The 18,505-nt window shown below is 41.6% G+C and overlaps 1 protein-coding gene and 1 long non-coding RNA gene across 2 annotated transcripts in view; both read left to right on the top strand.

Moving 5' to 3' along the window:
- Positions 1 to 885: 885 nt before the first annotated feature.
- LOC150049895 (chromosome-associated kinesin KIF4A-like) lies at positions 886 to 5,163 on the top strand. Its single transcript, XM_090353418.1, has one exon. It carries the CDS (start codon positions 971 to 973, stop codon positions 4,658 to 4,660), a length of 3,690 nt encoding a protein of 1,229 aa, XP_090209544.1. The 5' UTR covers positions 886 to 970; the 3' UTR covers positions 4,661 to 5,163.
- A 1,808-nt stretch (positions 5,164 to 6,971) lies between these two features.
- The window catches only part of LOC150049894 (uncharacterized), a 41,656-nt gene continuing 30,122 nt past the window's right edge, over positions 6,972 to 18,505 (top strand). The window contains exons 1-3 of the long non-coding RNA XR_016538900.1: positions 6,972 to 7,045; positions 17,053 to 17,194; positions 17,720 to 17,744. This is a non-coding gene — a long non-coding RNA (uncharacterized LOC150049894). The remainder of the gene's footprint in view (positions 7,046 to 17,052; positions 17,195 to 17,719; positions 17,745 to 18,505) is intronic.

The following is an 18,505-nucleotide window of genomic DNA, read 5'->3' as shown; positions in this document are numbered from 1 at the left end:
CTTCCTTCTTCCAGGCGTGGGTATCTAGTAGTCTCAGCGCCACCTGTTAGAAAGAACTAAACTACAACTACGTTCAATGTTCCTGCCACCATAGAACAATACAACTTTCTTAAAAGCAGAACAGATCCATTAAATCAAACAAGAGCAAGTTCTTGACCCAATCAGTGGTATCAGTCCTGGTTTTCTTTCATATTTTCCCCCCTTGTTATCGCTATGACTCTCCACCCTCCAAAAAATGAGAGAGACTCAGAGTTGTTTGACTGCTGGAATAAAGCTGTAAATAAAAAGTCAAACATCTTATTAGTCTGTTTTAATTTCTTCACCGCTCTAGAAAACGAAATAACCTCTCCTGTTAAGTAGCCTGCCATCTCTATCAGTTAGTCCCACTGATGTCCACATCAGCTGAACAGATAAACGTCATGAATGCCTCCCCAGATGTTGGGCTTCCACAGATGGAACTCATTTCCCCACAGCCCCTGAAGCCGCACTGACTTGATACAGCCCTTGTATTATTGCATTTATTTTTGTTTTCATGTGCCATCCACAGAACACCTCTATCTTCAATGCGATCGGCCCATGAGGATGAGAAATAGCAAGAATGGTGGCCCGGTGGTGTATCAAGTTGGTTTCTTCATAATCCCCTATGCCACTACCTCCCCCTCCCCCAAAGTATCTATTACTATCCTACTGAATGAGTACCTCTGTGTAGCATCTGAGAAGACCTTAGAGTGTAAACTGAGGCTTTTGCACGCGTCTCACCCTTCTTCCCATCTCCAGGTATTTCCAGTCCCTGGGGTGGGCGCAGACCTGCGCGCTCGGCCCGCACGCTGGGTGCGCTCTGATTGGCCGAGGTGTCTGGAATCCTTGGGAAATTTGGCGGTTAAAGATCCAGTTGAGACCCAGAGGAGCAGCAGGACCCGGGAGGGCTGCAAGGAGGGTCCCTAGACTGAGATGATGCTGAGCTAGAACCATGAAGGAGGAAGTGAGGGGCATTCCGGTGAGAGTGGCACTGCGCTGTCGCCCTCTGGTCCCTAAGGAGATCAGTGAGGGCTGCCAGATGTGCTTGTCCTTTGTGCCTGGGGAGCCTCAGGTGGTGGTTGGGACGGACAAATGTTTCACCTACGATTTCGTATTTGACCCCTCGGCCGAACAGGAAGAGGTCTTCAACACTGCGGTTGCACCACTCATCAAAGGCATCTTTAAAGGCTACAACGCAACCGTCCTGGCCTACGGGCAGACCGGCTCCGGGAAGACGTATTCGATGGGCGGTACCTACACTGCAGAGCAAGAGAACGAGCCCACCGTGGGGGTCATTCCTCGCGTGATCCAGCTGCTCTTCCGAGAAATCGGGGACAAGAGTGACGTCGAATTTACTCTGAAAGTGTCTTATTTGGAGATTTACAATGAAGAGATCTTGGACCTTCTGTGTTCGCCTCGAGAGAAAGCCTGTCAGATAAACATCAGGGAGGACCCCAAGGAAGGCATCAAGACCGTGGGACTGACTGAGAAGCCTGTTTCCGTGGCCTCCAACACCGTTTCCTGTCTGGAGCAGGGTAACAACGCCAGGACTGTGGCCTCCACAGCTATGAACTCCCAGTCGTCCCGATCGCATGCCATTTTTACCATCTCCATAGAACAGAGGAAGAAGAACGACAAGAGTTGCAGCTTTCGCTCCAAGCTACATCTTGTAGACCTTGCTGGGTCAGAAAGACAGAAGAAAACCAAGGCCGAAGGGGATCGGCTAAAAGAGGGTATAAACATCAACCGCGGCCTCCTGTGCTTGGGAAACGTCATCAGCGCCCTGGGAGATGACAAAAGGGGGAGGTTTGTGCCCTACCGGGATTCTAAGTTGACTCGGTTGCTCCAAGATTCTCTAGGAGGCAATAGCCATACTCTGATGATAGCCTGCGTGAGCCCTGCCGACTCAAACCTGGAGGAAACTTTGAACACCCTCCGCTATGCCGACAGAGCAAGGAAAATCAAGAACAAACCTGTTATTAACATTGATCCTCAGACAGCTGAACTTAACCATCTTAAGCAACAGGTACAACAGCTACAGGTCCTCTTGCTACAAGCCCATGGAGGAACCCTCCCTGGGTCTATAAATGTGGAACCGTGTGAGAATCTCCAGTCTCTCATGGAAAAGAATCAATCCCTGGTAGAGGAGAATGAAAAACTAAGCCATGGCCTGAGTGAAGCAGCTGGCCAGACAGCCCAGATGTTGGAAAGAATTATTTTGACAGAGCAAGCCAACGAAAAAATGAGTGCCAAGCTCAAGACGCTTAGGCAACATGCAGCCTGCAAGCTAGACCTTCAAAAGCTGGTGGAGACTTCACAGGACCAGGAATTAAAAGGAAATTTAACATTAATTTGTAACCTGCAACAAGCCATTTCCCAGCTCTCGGACGAAACTGTTGCTTGTATAGAGACAGCCACGGATGGTAACCTGGAACCAGAAACTCAAGCGGAAACCAATGCAGATACCAGCAGGTCATCTGATGTTTTTACTACTCAACATGCTCTACGCCAGGCCCAGATATCCAAGGAGCTCCTTGAGTTGAACAGAGCCCTGGTCCTGAAAGAAGACCTCGCGAGGAAGATAACTCAAAATGACAGTCAACTGCAGCCCATTCAGCTTCATTACCAAGATAATATGAAACACCTAGAACTGGAAATCGTCAGTCTGCAAAAGGAAAAGGAAGAACTAGCTCTTGAACTCCAGTCAGCCAAGAAAGATGTCAACCAAGCCAAGTTGAGTGAACATCGTCACAAATGTCTCCAGGAGCTAGAGGGCCAGATAGCTGATTTGAAGAAGAAACTAAGTGAACAGTCAAAACTTCTGAAGCTGAAGGAATCCACAGAGTGCACTGTCTCCAAACTGAACCAGGAGATACAGATGATGAAGAACCATCGAGTACAGCTCATGCGTCAGATGAAGGAAGATGCTGAGAAGTTTCGACAGTGGAAGCAACAGAAGGATAAGGAAGTAATCCAGTTAAAAGAAAGAGACCGCAAGAGGCAGTATGAGCTGCTCAAACTCGAAAGAAACTTCCAGAAACAGTCCACAGTCCTCCGACGTAAAACAGAGGAGGCAGCAGCTGCCAATAAGCGTCTGAAGGATGCTCTCCAAAAGCAAGGGGAAGTAGCCAGGAAAAGAAAAGAGACACAAAGCTGTGGAATGGAAAGCACAGCAACTCGAGTGAAGAGCTGGCTGGGAAGTGAAATTGAAGTAATGGTCAGTACTGAGGAAGCCAAACGCCATCTGAATGACCTTCTTGAAGACAGAAAAATCCTGGCTCAGGATGTGGCTCAACTCAAAGCAAAAAAAGAATGTGGGGAGAATTTACCTCTTAAACTCCGGAGGTACACCTTCTCACCTGCTCAAGCTTGCGATCAAGTTCCAGAGCCCGAGGCTTCGATTACGAAGCAGATTGAAGGCCTCGAGACTGAAATGGAACTCAGGAGTGCTCAAATTGCTGACCTACAGCAAAAACTCCTGGATGCAGAAAGTGAAGACAGGCCGAAGCAACGCTGGGAGAATATCACTACCATTCTCGAAGCAAAATATGCCCTAAAATATTTAATTGGAGAGTTGGTTTCCTCAAAAATCCAGACCAGTAAACTGGAAAGCAGCATGAAGCAGAGCACAGCTAGCTGTGTGGACCTACAGAAGATGCTGTTTGAGGAGCGGAATCATTTTGCTGAGGCTAAGACCGAGTTAAAGGCTGACCTGGTGAGAGCAGAGCAACAGCACCAAGAGAAGGTCCTTTACCTTCTCATGCAGCTGCAGCAGAGCCAAACAGCAGAGAGCCAGCTGGAGGCATCCAGAGACATTAGTGGAAGAGAACAGCAGCTGCTGACCACATTGAAGTGCCAGGATACTGAGCTGAGGAAGATGCAAGAAGTGTGTGAACAAAATCAGCAGCTTCTCCAAGAGAAGGAAGTCATCAAGAAGAAACTGACCCTCCTCCAAGTAGCCAGCAGACACAAATCTCATCTCAGGGATGCTGTTCACTTTCCAGACTCTTCCTTTGACTATATCCCACCTAAACCCAAGCCTTTTCGGGTTAAAGAAAAGTTCCTGGATGAAAGCCTGGATGTGGAGGAGCTGAAGGATTGTTCAGAGAATTACACAGATACGCACGAGGATGGTGGCAGTGATGGGGTTGATGAGGAATGGAAGCCCACTAAATTAGCCAAGATGACCCGGAAGAACATCCACGGATGCTCCTGCAAGTGCTGGTGTGGGAACAGGAAGTGTGGGTGCAGGAGGCAAAGGTCAGACTGTAGTGTAGCCTGTGGCTGCGACTCCACAAAGTGTCGGAATCGCCAGCAAAGCCAGTGTGGCTTCAGTTGTGTTGCACAAGATTCTGAAGACTCCTTAAAATTGGAGGATCCCACTGAGGTGACCCCAGGATTGAGCTTCTTCAATCCTGTCTGTGCTACTCCCAACAGCAAGATCCTAAAAGAGGCGTGTGATGGGGACCAAGTGCTGTTCAACAAGACTGCACTTGCTCTCTCCTTAGACCTCTCAGAACTGAAGCACAGAAGAATAGAATCTCAGCAAAGTAAGGCTCCAGGGAAGAAGAAGAAGCGAACTCTGGGTAGCAATACCAGTTTCTTCTCTGGCTGTTCTTCTATGGAAGAAGAGGCCTATTGAAGTTATAGCCGTCCATCCTACCCCAATTTGCTTTGGGAGACACTTTTGGGTTGTATAGCCAGGAGGGAGTCCTTGAATGAGTTCTCTGGATTTGGGTTTCTTGCTTTTGAGAAAAGGGGACAGAGTGTTTAGGGAAAGGAGGGGGACTTTAGATGAATGTTGGCCATCGGTCTCCAGCCCTCAACCCTAGATACTTTTTGTCCCCCCAGAAGGTTCTTAAGCCACCTGCTAAATACACAATCAACTCACCTTCCTCATGGATCATCAGTGTTAACTATCAGCTAGTTCTTGGTTCTTTGTAAGCAGCTGAGTCCACGGAGATGGGAATGAGGCATTTCCCTCTCAGCTTCATGGGAGAGCCTTCCCAAAACTTAATTCAGACAGGGGCTACTCTAACTCTCTGGATTTTAAGTTTTGAACACAACCCCTCATTTGTCTGCCAGCGCTCTGACGTGAATGAAACTCTCACGTGTTAAATAAATTAATTTCCTGTCGAATCACAACTATTTTGTGAGATTTTTTATTCCTTGTATCAATAAGCAAAAAAATCTCTTTCTAAAAGCCAATTAAAATAAAATTCAATCATTAGAAGCCAGCATAAGGACCGATGTTCATGGTATTGAATTTTAATAAGACACAAAAATCACAGGCAACCAAAAAATGTTTATACTAAAATTTAGAACTACCAGGAGTCAAAGCACATTATCTCAATAGAATTAAGGGCAGACTGGGAGAAAATATTTTTAATCTTATATCTAGTTAGGTATTAATATGCAAACCACAACTCTTACAACTCAACAACAATTAAAAATAGGATAAAGACTTCAATAGCAGGTACACAAATGGTGTCAACACAGGAAAGAACATTCGTGGTCAGTAATGTTAAGGAAAAGCAAATCGAAACCATAATGAGATGACATATGTATGAGGATGAGTATTATTTGAAGTAGTACCAATTAATAACACACTGACAAGGTTGCGGGGAGAAATTAGAACCCTTGAATTTTGCTGATGGATTGGAAATGGCAGAATCATTATAGAGCCAGTGTGACAAAAAATTAGACCTAAGGAAGTGTGTATTTTTTTATGCTTATAACCCATATACTAAGGACTGAGGTTTGAGGCCAGCATAAGCAAAAAGTTAGTGAGGTTTCCATCTCAATAAGCCAGAAACAGCTCCAACTACATAGGAGTATGTAGGTAAGGTAGCTATCACGGCCCTGGGTAGACTATCTGAAAAACAAGTACAGTGAAGCAGGGTTGAGGATGTAGCTCAAGTAGTAGAACTATTTGTCTAGCAAAAAAAAGAACATGAGGTTTACAGTTCAAATTTCAGTAACAGGAAAAAAATTCTACATATGGCTACCACCAGGTCTAGCAATTTCATATTTATATAGATAGATAGATAGATGGATAGATACAAATATACATATATATATATATACATATCCTGAAAGCAGGATCTTGTAGAGATGTTTGGACATTCATATTCATAGCACTATTCACACTAACAGAAAAGCTACACATTAGCTTGAATGAATCATCAAAACGTAGTTCTTATACACTGGATTATTATTCAGCTATTAAATGAAATTCTGATACTTTACATGTCCTGAACCTTGAAGATGTTATCCGAAGCTAAATAAAACAAACACCAGAAGAAAAATACTGGATGATTTCACTTCTATAAGTTGTCTGGAATAGTCAAATTTATAGAGCCATGAGGCAGAATGTGGATATGGTTCACTTAAATAATTGCTCCTGGCATCTTCCTGGATTTGCTGTGTGGCCTGTGTCAGCTCTTTGTTTCCTTTAAGCTAAAGTTTCCTAATTTCTTTAAAGAATAAAAATATGTAACAGCAATCCCTTCCACAGGGTTGTCTTTTGCTCTCTATAAAATATCCTGTGGTGGTATTTTACAACTATGCATTTACTAGGTAGCTTATATTCTCTGGGGGTAAATCTAATGTCCCCCTTTTAGGAAATAAAAAAACCTATTTTTTGCCCGTTACATATTTTTTCTCAATATGAAAGATATCTTCCCTTTTACTAGTCAAACTTCAAAGCCTTTTAATATACGGACTCTATTCTTAGGGTGTGTATTAAATATAAGGTTGAAGATATGACTTAATGACGCAGCACTTTCCTACAATGTCTAAGACCCTGTGTTCAATCCTTACCACTGAAACTCAAAGAAAACCTTTATATATCAAAGTCCTGGATAATGTTGTTAAAATCACCTTTGCTCTGTTCTGCAAGGCATCTAACCCTTGGATTTGCTGTGGGCTCCTTTCATACTTGCTGCCAGCTACGTGTGACTTAACAGCTGTCATCCTAGTTACTCAGGAGACTAAGATCTGAGGATTGAGACAGAAGCCATCCCAGGTAGGAAGTTTTATGAGACTTTTTAAATCTTCAAAAGGCTGGAACTGGACCTGTATCTCAAGTGGTAGAGTGTGGGGCATGTCACATCAAGGGTAAAAGGCCTACCTTGTGGCCCAGTGCTCACTTCCTGTTTTTGGAGATCCAACCTGCCTGTCTCCTGGTTGGGAGGTTTGGCTGTGGTTTGTGATGTAAAATAAGGCTACCTAGAACCCATGGATTGGCCCTGCTGCCCTCTCTGACCGCACCTACCTCCCCCTGTCCTACCTACTTTTATGTTAATAGACAATCCTGCTTCTTACTTTAGCCCCTGGTATCTTCCCATTAAATGAGTCTGCCTTGACATTCTCCCTGGTGCGTCTGTGTCTTCCCTCTGGAGAAGGGAGGGCTGGGTGAAGGCGGCCAGCCGGCCCTATCTTAGTCAGGGCGTGTTCTCTTTGCCCTTCCTGCTGGTCAGCAAAGAGTGCTAAAAACCCCGACAGTAGAGCACTAGTCTTTTTTTGCCAGTTGTGAGGCTTGAACTCAGGGCCTGAACACTGTCCTTGGACTTTTCTCAAGGCTGGAGCTCCAACACTTGTGCCACAGAACCATTTCCAGCTTTTATGCTATGTATGTGGTACTGAGGAACCGAACCCAGATTTTCGTGCATGCTAGGCAAGTATTCTATCACTAGGCCAAACTCCCAGCCCCGAGTGCACTAGTTGTGAGAAAAAAAAATGCTCAGGACAAATTCTTAGGCCCTATTGTTACCTGTGAATGCACACTCATTAATTAAAACTGCCAGAATATATGCCTATAAAATATCCTATCCTTTTCTACTTTGCAACTAATAGTGATTTCAAAACCTAAGTTCACCTCCACTCAGAGAGTTAAGCGTATCCTGTGCTTGGTACCTTCTAGTTCCATATCCATATCCAAATTCCTGGGCTATATTAGTGATGTATGAGAATGGTAGCTCCTTTGAATGGAGAAAAGAAATTGTCCTATTGGCAGATGTGTATATAAGTATATGCACATATTCCTGTGTTCACCTAGCAAATATGATTGTTCAAATAATAAAACCATTGTCATGGAAGGTAAGTGAAAATTGTGCCTGGAAAAACAATCTAATTAGAATCTTCATAACACCAATAGCTTTGAGTATAAATATGTTAATTGAATTAGTCAAAGTAGCTCTACACCAAATAAGAGAACCAGCCATTTTTCCCCCTAGAAGAATAAACATGCTTATAACTTATTTTCCTTATTAACTTCATCAAAATTCTTCTGAATATACTTACTGAAAATTATCAAATTTTCTCCTCTCTGGTTGCAGAGAAAATGCCATCAGCTGACATTCATAAAGACCACCACTGTTTGATTTCCACTTTTTCTCACCATTACAGCTTTTCGACTTGTACTCATACGACAGTACCACTGACAATTCTTATAAAGATGAATAAATGGTAGGAACTTCATGAAAAATCAGTCTCCAAGAAGGGTCCCAAAGGGCTAGTTGGGCCCAATTTCAAAATGGTGTCTGGTAACTGTTTACTCACTGGAGATGGCTCACAAGATACCTTATCCATAGTCACTTCCTATTTCATCGGCCAAGAAGTTTGCCTCCAAAGGATCCCATTTTCCTACCCCAACCCATGTGATAAACTATAACCAGTAGTCAAATTTGAATATCAACCCATCAGGACTGAGCACACTTGCACCTCTCATTTGCATATTGGATTGGTGTGAGAATATGGGTAAAGAATTGCTTTGTGTGGTCTAGTCTATAATGTAGTTTGTTCAGAGGGCACCTTAGTTTTGTGTGGACGTACACATCTCCCTGGTTTGAAACTGCTTATTGAAATAAGAGTCTCCCTATTTCTTTTAAATTATTTCCTAGTAATTTATTTTTGCTAGTCCTGGGGCTTGAATTCAGGTCCCAGTCACCATCCCCGAGCTTTTGTGCTTAAGGTTAGCACTCTACCACTGTGCCACAGTTCCATTTCTGAAGTTTGGTAGTTTTGAGACAAGAGTTTCATTGACTTTCCTGTTCAGCCTTCTGAGTAGCTAGGCATGAGCCACTTGGACCATGCACTTGTAGAAATTTGTTGATGGCACGTTCCTTTATTTATATTACTGATCTTTGCATTCCATTGCAAATGAATGGAAGCTAGAGAAATAATAATTCATTAATTATCTGGAGTTTTAAGAAATGCTACAACAATGGCTTCCATAAGAAGAAATCCAACAGTCCAGGAACCTGGAGCAATGTGCCAAAGGAATATAAAAGCAGTAAGAAAAATTTCCTTTTCTCATCATATAGGCTTTATTTTTCCTGATCTTAAAATTATTTGAAAAAAGAGAGTATTAATGATATTTTGTTTAAACCACTTACAGATTCAGATTCATTATGTAGGTAGTTGTATCTATTTGTTAGATTACCTCCTGAGAGACCACCACTGACTTTACGATTATGTTAGGGTCACCTGACTTTTGCTGCAATGTGTGTGTGTGTGTGTGTGTGTGTGTGTGTGTGTGTGTGTGTGTGTGTAAACTTGCAAAAGCATGCATGTGTGTCCATATGCTGGTCCTGGGACTTAAACTCAGCACCTGGGTGGGGTCCCTGAGCTTTTTTGCTCAAGGTTAACACTCTACGATTTGAGTCAGAGTCAGAGCTATATTTTCAGCTCAACTTCTCTCAACCTCTCTGTCTCTATCTGTATCTTTGTCTCTGTCTCTCCATCTCTCTCTCTCTCTCTCTCTCTGGATAGTTTATTGGAGATGAGTCTCTTGGACTTTCTTGCCCACACTGGCTTCCATGCTCAGATCTCAATATCCTGAGTTGTTAGGGTCACAGGCCTGAGACATTGGCACCCTAGAGTAACCATTTAACATGATAGCTTTGAAGACTACCTGTATCTGATCCTAGTGCTAGGTTCTTATTCACAATAGAAGAAGCAACCATTCTATGCTCAGTGGCATTCCAGGACTTGATACATAGTAAGCAGTTGATAAAAATACATTAAATAAAGGAATAAATGATGGATATTGTGTTTTCCAAACCAGAGCACCAACCACATAAGGAAAGAAGTAAAATTTTCTGCTTATCATATTTAACTTTGTATATATATTATTCATGAGATTTTAAAAATCTAAATTCTCAAACTTACAACTTTCCATCACCCACTACAACACAGGAATAATATAAATTTCTGAAATTATAAATGGATCCATATAGGAAGGATGTCTCCTTTTCATAATGTAGATGAACTCTTCAAGACTGCAATGTTATGAATTTTAAATCCAATAAATGTATCTAATTACAGTACTGAAATGAAAGTTCTCCTATGTTGTCAATCATATTGCTCTTACCATTTGAGGCTGTTCTTTTTCTGAAAAAGATTGATTTAGTATATTTGTTAACATGTCATGGAAGCTTAATCTTTGTGTGTTGGTATATTGGGAGGAGGTTTATGTGGCTTGAACTCAGGGCCTGAGCGCTGTTTTGAGATTCTTTGGCTGAAGGCTAGTGCTCTCCTACTTGAGCCACAGCACCATTTCCAGCCTTTTCTGAATAGTTTATGGGAGATGAGAGTTCTTTTAGTGGGGTGTGTGTGTGTGTGTGTGTGTGTGTGTGTGTGTGTGTGTGTGTGCGCGCGCGTGCCAGTACTGATACTTGAACCTAGAGCCATGAGCTATCCCAGAACAGTTTTTCTTGAGGATAAAACTACATACATGAGCCACTGGTGTTCAACAAAAGTGCATTCTCTGTGTCAGAGTTTCTCAAATGATTTCAGGGACTGAGTAACTTTTGCTGTGGGGGTCGCCTTTACATTGACACCGGTTTAGTAGCACCTCTGACCTCTACATACTAGAATGTAGTAGTCCCCACCCCTCATATTGTGATGACAAATATATTTTTAGAGATCATTCAATGTTATCTGAGGAAATAAATTCATCTCTAGTTGGGAATAGTATTTAAATTGGTATCATAGGGGTTGGGAACATGTCTTAGTGGTAGAGTGATCTAACATTCATAAAACCCTGGGTTTGATTCCCCAGTACCACATACACAGAAAGGGAGGTGGTGCTATGGCTCAAAGGGGTAGAGCTCTAGCCTTGAGACAGCCCAAGGACAGTGTCCAGGCCCTGAGTTCAAGCCCTAGAACTGACACAAAAAAAGTTGATGTGGTAAATTTTCATATTTACAATTGACTTTCAGAGAATTTAATTCTAAAAATACTGTTTAAAGGAATATATATATATATTTCCTGAATAGAATTTGCCTTTTTTCTAACATCAGCTTAACAGTGATTTTGCAAATTTAACATTGAAACACTCTCCAGGCTCCAATCTTTGGTCATTGCTATATATGATCCCTTTGAAGATTTTTCTTGACTTCCTGGTACTTGAAACTTTTTAGAAGTGTTAGTTCTCTTCTTGTTATGAATTCAGTGTGCTCTGAAAGACTTTTCATTGCTTCCATGAAAATCTGTAAAAATGACTGAAGTTATTTTTGGCCCAAATAACTCTGAGAGGAATGTATCCTTCATCTGTCTCAGCCATTCACATTTCTCAGGGATTTCACAGCTTTTACATTAGCTCCATCCTGTTAGAATTTAGATGAACAAGGATGAAGTTGCATGGGCAAAGGTGAGAAAGCATTTGAAAGCATGCCTTTTAAATCGCCTTCTCTTAGCTACTCCTTTATTCTGGGTTCAATGTTGTTATTATTATATACCATTTTACACTTTGTTCAGAGGTTGAGTGAAAGAATCCCAGTTTTTTAAATAAGTGCTTTGGAGTAATTTTCATAAAACCTTAGAATGTAAAGCCCTTTTGAGGTTGGGCATGACAGGAATGGGAAAGAGATGCTTGCCTTCCAGACTGATGTCTTCATCTACAGAAGTCCCCAAGAAGGCATCACCCCAATATGGCAGCATCTATTCAAAGGACATCGCAAAATACATCCCCATCATTGAAAGAGCATCTGTATGTAGCACCCTCAACTGAGAAACTCAGCGTGGGTTGGCTCAGAAGAGGAGAGGTGCACTGTGTATGACAGTGAGCAGTGAGAGTGAGCACTGACCATTTGAACTGACCATCCCTTCTTTGAGGGTGACAGCCATAGCAAGCTGTATTTATTGCAGTGGGAGTTCATCAAAGCCTCCAGGGTTGACTGGCTTCTGTTTTAACATGTTTTATCACAGGTCAGTAGCTACAGAGACAGAGGGTCAATTTACCAACCCTTGTTTTGCTGTCGTTGACAGTAGGGATAAATGCTATGGAGGACATAACGCTGCACTAGACATTCTCTTCTTTGGTATCTCTTCTAGCCCTTGTGTCAGTTGTACTCATTTAGCAAATAAGTAGCTCTTGGAATAGATTTCAGGACAACATATGAGTAAATCCAGAAGACTGTACAATTCTCTATCCAATTCCTTCTTTTTGTGGAGAAGAGCAATGGAGTTGAGTCTGTTGGCTAGGTCTACATGACTTGGTGTGTGGGGTGTAGAGATGTGAGGGTACGGAGGGTGCTGGTACTGGCTTGAAGCCTGAGAGCTGTCCCTTAGCTTTTTCCCTTAAAGCTGGTACTCTACCACTTGGGCCACAGCTGTATTTCTGGCTGTTTTAGTGGCTACAGATAAGAGTCTCATGGACTTTTCTGCCATGCTCTTCAGATCTCAGCCTCCTTAGCAGCCAGAATTATAGGCAGGAGCTGCCATCACTCAGCTGCATGATGACCTCTTGGCAAAACTGGGACCATTTGACTTCCTAAGTGAAAAAGAAATGTATCGTTTTTAAACTCCGCCTGTGTTTTAGTAGTAGCTTTTGGATGATGTGGGCCAGAGAAGATGTCTCAGTTAGCTTGAGCTGCTATAACATAGTACCATAGATGGAACCATATACATTTGTTTCTCACAGATCTGGAAAACAAAAGTTTAAGATCAGAGTGACAGGGATGTTGATATGTGGCAAGAGTTCTTTTTTTGGACTATAGACAGTACTTTCTTAAGGGTCCTCTCATGGCCTCTAGTTAATTCATCAGGGGAAGAGGGAAGCTATAAGTTCCTTAGTGTTTCTTCTGCCAAGGGTACTAACTTCATATTTAAACCCACAGGTCCCCAAATACCATCCCATGAGGATTGAAGTGTCAGCAAAGTTATTTCAATGTAGTGAAATGAGAGGCCCAAGAGGAATTATTCTTGGATTATTACAAAATTCTATGTAAGAGCTAGTTGGGTCAAGGGTTGCCAAGTGGAGAGATTTCACCCAGGCAGCAGAACAATGTGTAGACACAGTCCATGGAATGCTTTCTTTTCAAAGATGCTCAGGGTTATTTTTGGAGGATAGTACCCAGTACCCTGTGCTTTGAAAGAAGTTTCACCAGCCACAAAAGATCACAGGAGGCTGTACGCTCGCTCGCTCGCTCTCTCTCTCTCTCTCTCTCTCTCTCTCTCTCTCTCTCTCTCTCTCTCTCTCTCTTTCTCTCTCTCTGTCCTCTCTGTCTCTGTCTCTGACTCTGTCTCTCTGTCTCTGTCTCCCTTCTCTGTCTCTCTCTCTGTCTCTCTCTCTCTTTCTCTCTCTCTGTCCTCTCTGTCTCTGTCTCTGACTCTGTCTCTCTGTCTCTGTCTCCCTTCTCTGTCTCTCTCTCTGTCTCTCTCTGTCTCTCTCTCTGTCTTCTCTGCTCTGTCTCTGTCTCTCTGTCTCTTTCTCTCTCTCTGTCTCTCTGTCTCTGTCTCTGTCTCTCTCTTTCTCTTTCTCTCTCTGTCTCTGTCTCTGTCTCTGTCTCTCTGTCTCTGTCTCTGTCTCTCTGTCTGTCTGTCTCTCTGTCTCTTTCTCTGTCTCTGTCTCTGTCTCTCTCTGTCTCTCTCTTTCTCTTTCTCTCTCTCTCTCTCTCTCTTTCTCTCTCTCTGTCCTCTCTGTCTCTGTCTCTCTGTCTCTGTCTCTCCTTCTCTGTCTCTCTCTCTGTCTCTCTGTTTCTGTCTCTCCTTCTCTGTCTCTCTCTGTCTCTGTCTCTCTGTCCTCTCTGTCTCTGTCTCTTTCTCTCTCTCTCTGTCTCTCTGTCTGTCTGTCTGTCTGTCTGTCTGTCTGTCTGTCTCTCTCTCTCTCTCTTTCTTTCTCTTTTGGTGGGAGTACTGGGCTAGAACTCAGAAACTCAAACTCTATATTTATTTATTTATTTAAATTGTATTTAGAGCCTCAAACTCTTTTTGTCTTTTTTTGCTCAAGGCTGACACTTTACCACTTGAGCTATATCTCTTTTTTGGATTTTTGCTAGTTTAATGGAGATAAGAGTGGTACAGACTTTTCTGCTCATGCTGGCTTTGGAACATAATTTTCATATTTCAGCCTTCTAAGAACCTAGGATTACTGGCATGAACCAACACCACTTAGACTTACTCTTTTCTTTTCCTTTTTTGTCTTTTCCTTATATTTTTATTATAATTAATAGAAGGGTTACATTGTATTCACCAGATAGAAGGTGCATTACTTCACATACATTGATACCCTTTCTCATGTCTTGGTCCCCATTTCCCTCCCCCCATCCCAGCCCCTCATTTTGTTTTCCCCCTTCCCTATCCTATTTAAAATAACCAAATAAGCATATATACAGTATTTCAGATAACAAGGCAAAATACTGTAACCATATGAGATAACCAAGGGACAACAAAAGAGATGAGAGATAACATACTTGTATATTAAGGACAACAATCATTCATTATATGGCTTTTGTTTCTATATCCTGGAGGTCCTTTCATTTAGCATCATACTATATGGCCTTATGTGTCTAGGTTTTGCTCTATTGTAAATCTCTGCTATGAGAGCCCAAGGATTCCACTGATTATGACAAATGAGGGAAACCATTGAGCCTAAGTTCCTTTGAGTCTGGCTTACTTCACTTAATATAATTTTTCCTAAGTCTTTCCATTTCCTAACAAACGGGGCGATGTCATTCTTTCTGACAGCAGCATAGAATTCCACTGTGTATTAATACCACATCTTGTTGATCCACTCATCAACTGAGGGACTTGTACTCTGTATCTGGGCATGGGATTTGAACTCTGTTTCTGGGCATTGTCCCTGAGCTCTTCAGCTCAAGGCTACTTCCCTATTCCTTGAGCCTCAGCGCCACTTCTGGTTTTCTGGTGATAAATTGGAAATAAGAGTCTCATGGACACGCTAGTGCCCAGGCTGGCTTTGAACCATAATTCTCAGATCTCAGCCTCCTGTGTAACTTGGATTACAGGTGTGAGCCACTGCACCCAGCTGGACACACTCTCTTTTTTTGTATTTTATTCTTCGGATAATGTATTGAGGGGTTAGTTACATTTGTCAGGTAGTGGGTACATTACTTCTCGAACCTTGATACCGCTTCTCATGTTTTTGTCCTCCATTCCTACTCCCCCTTGGAGTCATCTTATTTTCCCCTTTTACTTCCGTACTTAAAATAAACAAATAGGTGTATATACAGTATACAGGTAACAAAGTCAGATACAGTAATGACAGGAGATTTACCATAAGTGTAAGAAAAGAGAAAAAAAAGTAACTTCACATAGTACATTAAGAACAACAATCACAAAGATAAGCCTCTTGTTTTCCTAACTTAGAGTTCATTTTGTTTAGTCCTGGCTGGACTTACTCTTTTCCAAATCTCCATTACCTCCACATAGTTGTGTTTCTATTTCTTGAGCTTCCAAAAAAAGCCTTCATCCCTGACCTCACCAATGGCATTTGGAAGAAATGTAAGTCTTTCAGATTATCAGGGTTAATAGGTGTATATATGGGAAACTTGAAAGACTACTTCTCAAAATCCTTGTCATCATTTGCAGAAAATGTCACTGATAAGCATTTCCCCTGTGCTTTTATGTTATCTTTTAAACTTAGGTAAGCTAAGGACTGATTTATTCTGTTACAGCATAGGCATTAAGGAGGAAATGGTCAATGGTTTTGATTTATTTCGATTCTTCTGTGTACTTAGCTACAAACAATGACTGCTCTTTCTTCTTTATGTGTCACTGTTTAGGTCTGTTTAATGAGTCACCATGAAATCCTGCTCAAAAGAATCCAATATTGCCTTATTTTATGACACTTCTCTTAGTTAAATAGCAATGTGGGTCACTGCAAATTTCAGCTAATTATGCTCAAGAGCATCTGTCCCTTGGTCAGTCATAGCTTTCCCTAGTGTGGCGATTGACCACTTTCACTTCAGGCTGTTTCTTTTACATGAATGAAGTTAGCTCATACAAATGATCATTACTGGCCCTACAATCAATGATTGCCCATGGTCAGACTCACCCATGGAAACCAAATAAGCAAAACAAACAACAAACCCATGAGAGACTCACATAGAACATTAGCCAGTTAACCAAATAAGACACTGCCAAGATAACCTTCAATGTACATGTTACAAAATGAAGACAGATGTGGTATAGGAGAAGGAAGGGTTTCAAGGTGTATTTTAGACAGTGTAGTTACTCTGGCTGGGGAGAGAGCAGTGTTCATTTATTCAATCAATACTCACAGTGCATTTTATGCCACACTGGGCTTGGTGCTGGGAATGAAGCTGTGAAGGAAGAAAAAATGAAAATCTCCAAAGAGCAGAGGATGCTTGTCCCTATAAAATATACGAGGCACATTTTCAGAACTAAGCCATGATAGCTGTGTTGAAGTAGACTGCTGAGAACTGGAAAGCATAGCAGCAGAGAGCAGAAAAACAATGATTTCTTACTCTCAGGCTCCACTGTTTACTGCACTTGAATTTTTGTGGTCTTATTTTGCATATATGTACAACATTCCTTTGGTTATGATACAACCCATAATTAAATGAATTAGTCCAGGTAAGCATTTATAATACTGCCTGACATAGAGTAAGCTTGCATTAAAACCCAAAAAATTCAATATAGAGCTAAACTGCTTTCTGAAGCAGTGTGCGAGTTCAAGAATGATTTTAATACTTGGTCCTCAATGACTATAAATGGAGTTAGTAATGATGTGTATCCTACTTTTCCCTGTGCCTTTCCTTACAGATGAATCAAAAGACAGAAAGATTATGGCAGACATTGGTTACTTATACTTTCTTAGAAAGCTGAAGATGGGAGGATTGAGAGGTCTACCCAGGCAGAAGAGCTCACGAGACTTCTTTTTAGCCCATGTCAGGGCATAAGCCATGTGGGAGGCTGAGGTTGCAAGGCTTTTGGTGCCAGGATCGCCTGGGAAAGGAGCTTTACTACAATCTATGTCCACAGAGCTAAACAGGGGAAAGAGATGCATGCCTGTGATCCCAGTGATGACAGGCAATATTTCAGGCACGGGCCCAGACTCACCACCCTATCCTTCCAATAACAAGTGCAAAGCAGGGTTGGAGCGTCCTATAAGGATAATAAGCCATATGCCTTGAGTTCAGTTTCAAAGCTAGTAATATGAAGGAAAGGAAGGAAGGAAGGAAGGAAGGAAGGAAGGAAGGAAGGAAGGAAGAAAGGAAAGAAGGAGAGAATGGAGGGAGGGAGAGAGAAAGGAAGGGAGGGAGGGAGGGAAGGAAGGACACATCTATGTTTGAATATAACTAGATATATAATCTATCCTAATTTTCTTAGTCCTAAGATCATTTATTGGGTATAACATTTTTTTAGACAGCAGAGGTTCTTAAAGAAGAGAAAAATACCTACCAAATATCTATTACAACAGAATATCCAGGTGGACAAAATAGTTTATCTGATTGGTAAGTTAACATTGTAGAAAAGTATTCAAGAATTTAATTGAGTTGATACCTTAATTATGTTCTCTTTTTATTTAACTGTATTCTCTTTGTCTTTACAATGATACTTAAAAACATTCATTTAAATTCAACTTAAAGTCACTTCCATGTGCTTTTCTATGCCAGGAAGTATTTCTAAAACAATATGAGGAAGACAATTTGCTGTCCTGGCAATGTGTATGAACTGGTTGTTTCTGATGTTTAGGGTTACATAAGTAGACAAAATTAAAGCTATACTTTTTTGTTGCTAGATCTAGCAATAGATCTAGGTAGGAAACTAAATGAACTCATTAGTCTAGTCATTGAATTGGTCTAGTCATTCCTGTTTTCACAAAAGAAATAGTTGCTTTTTCCTTTGTAACTGGGGAAATTAAGAATTTTCTGTGTAATGAAGCAGGAGTAGCTAGAGAAGCAGAATAACCCCATGAGAAATAGTTTTCTCAGCCAGCCTTCTGACCATAAAGCCTCCTATCAATTACCCTACATTCTCCTCCATGGGAAAACATGTTTAAGGCAGGAATATTGTGTCTTGGCTTTACAAACAAAGAAAAACAGTATCATCTTGTGCTATCAGTCTGTGAAGCTCATGCTTTGTTAGCTTGTGGTATAATAATGGAGCTAAGGCTTTCCAGAACACAGTGGGTGCCAATAATTTTTATTAAATTGAAGTCAATAAAAATACAATTGGATTTAAAAGAATAAACACATTTTTCTCACTTCATTAA

The sequence above is a fragment of the Megascapheus bottae genome, chromosome 19 (genome assembly GCF_031878675.1).
Source record: "Megascapheus bottae isolate mThoBot1 chromosome 19, mThoBot2.hap1, whole genome shotgun sequence".
Classification (NCBI taxonomy): domain Eukaryota; kingdom Metazoa; phylum Chordata; class Mammalia; order Rodentia; family Geomyidae; genus Megascapheus; species Megascapheus bottae.
The sequence above is the reverse complement of the archived record's forward strand: the minus strand, read 5'-3'. Positions and strand labels throughout refer to the sequence as shown.

What these genes read in the sequence shown, in the direction of transcription:
- LOC150049895 (XM_090353418.1), top strand. Translation starts at nt 971, where the DNA reads ATGAAGGAGGAAGTGAGGGGCATTCCGGTGAGAGTGGCACTGCGCTGT.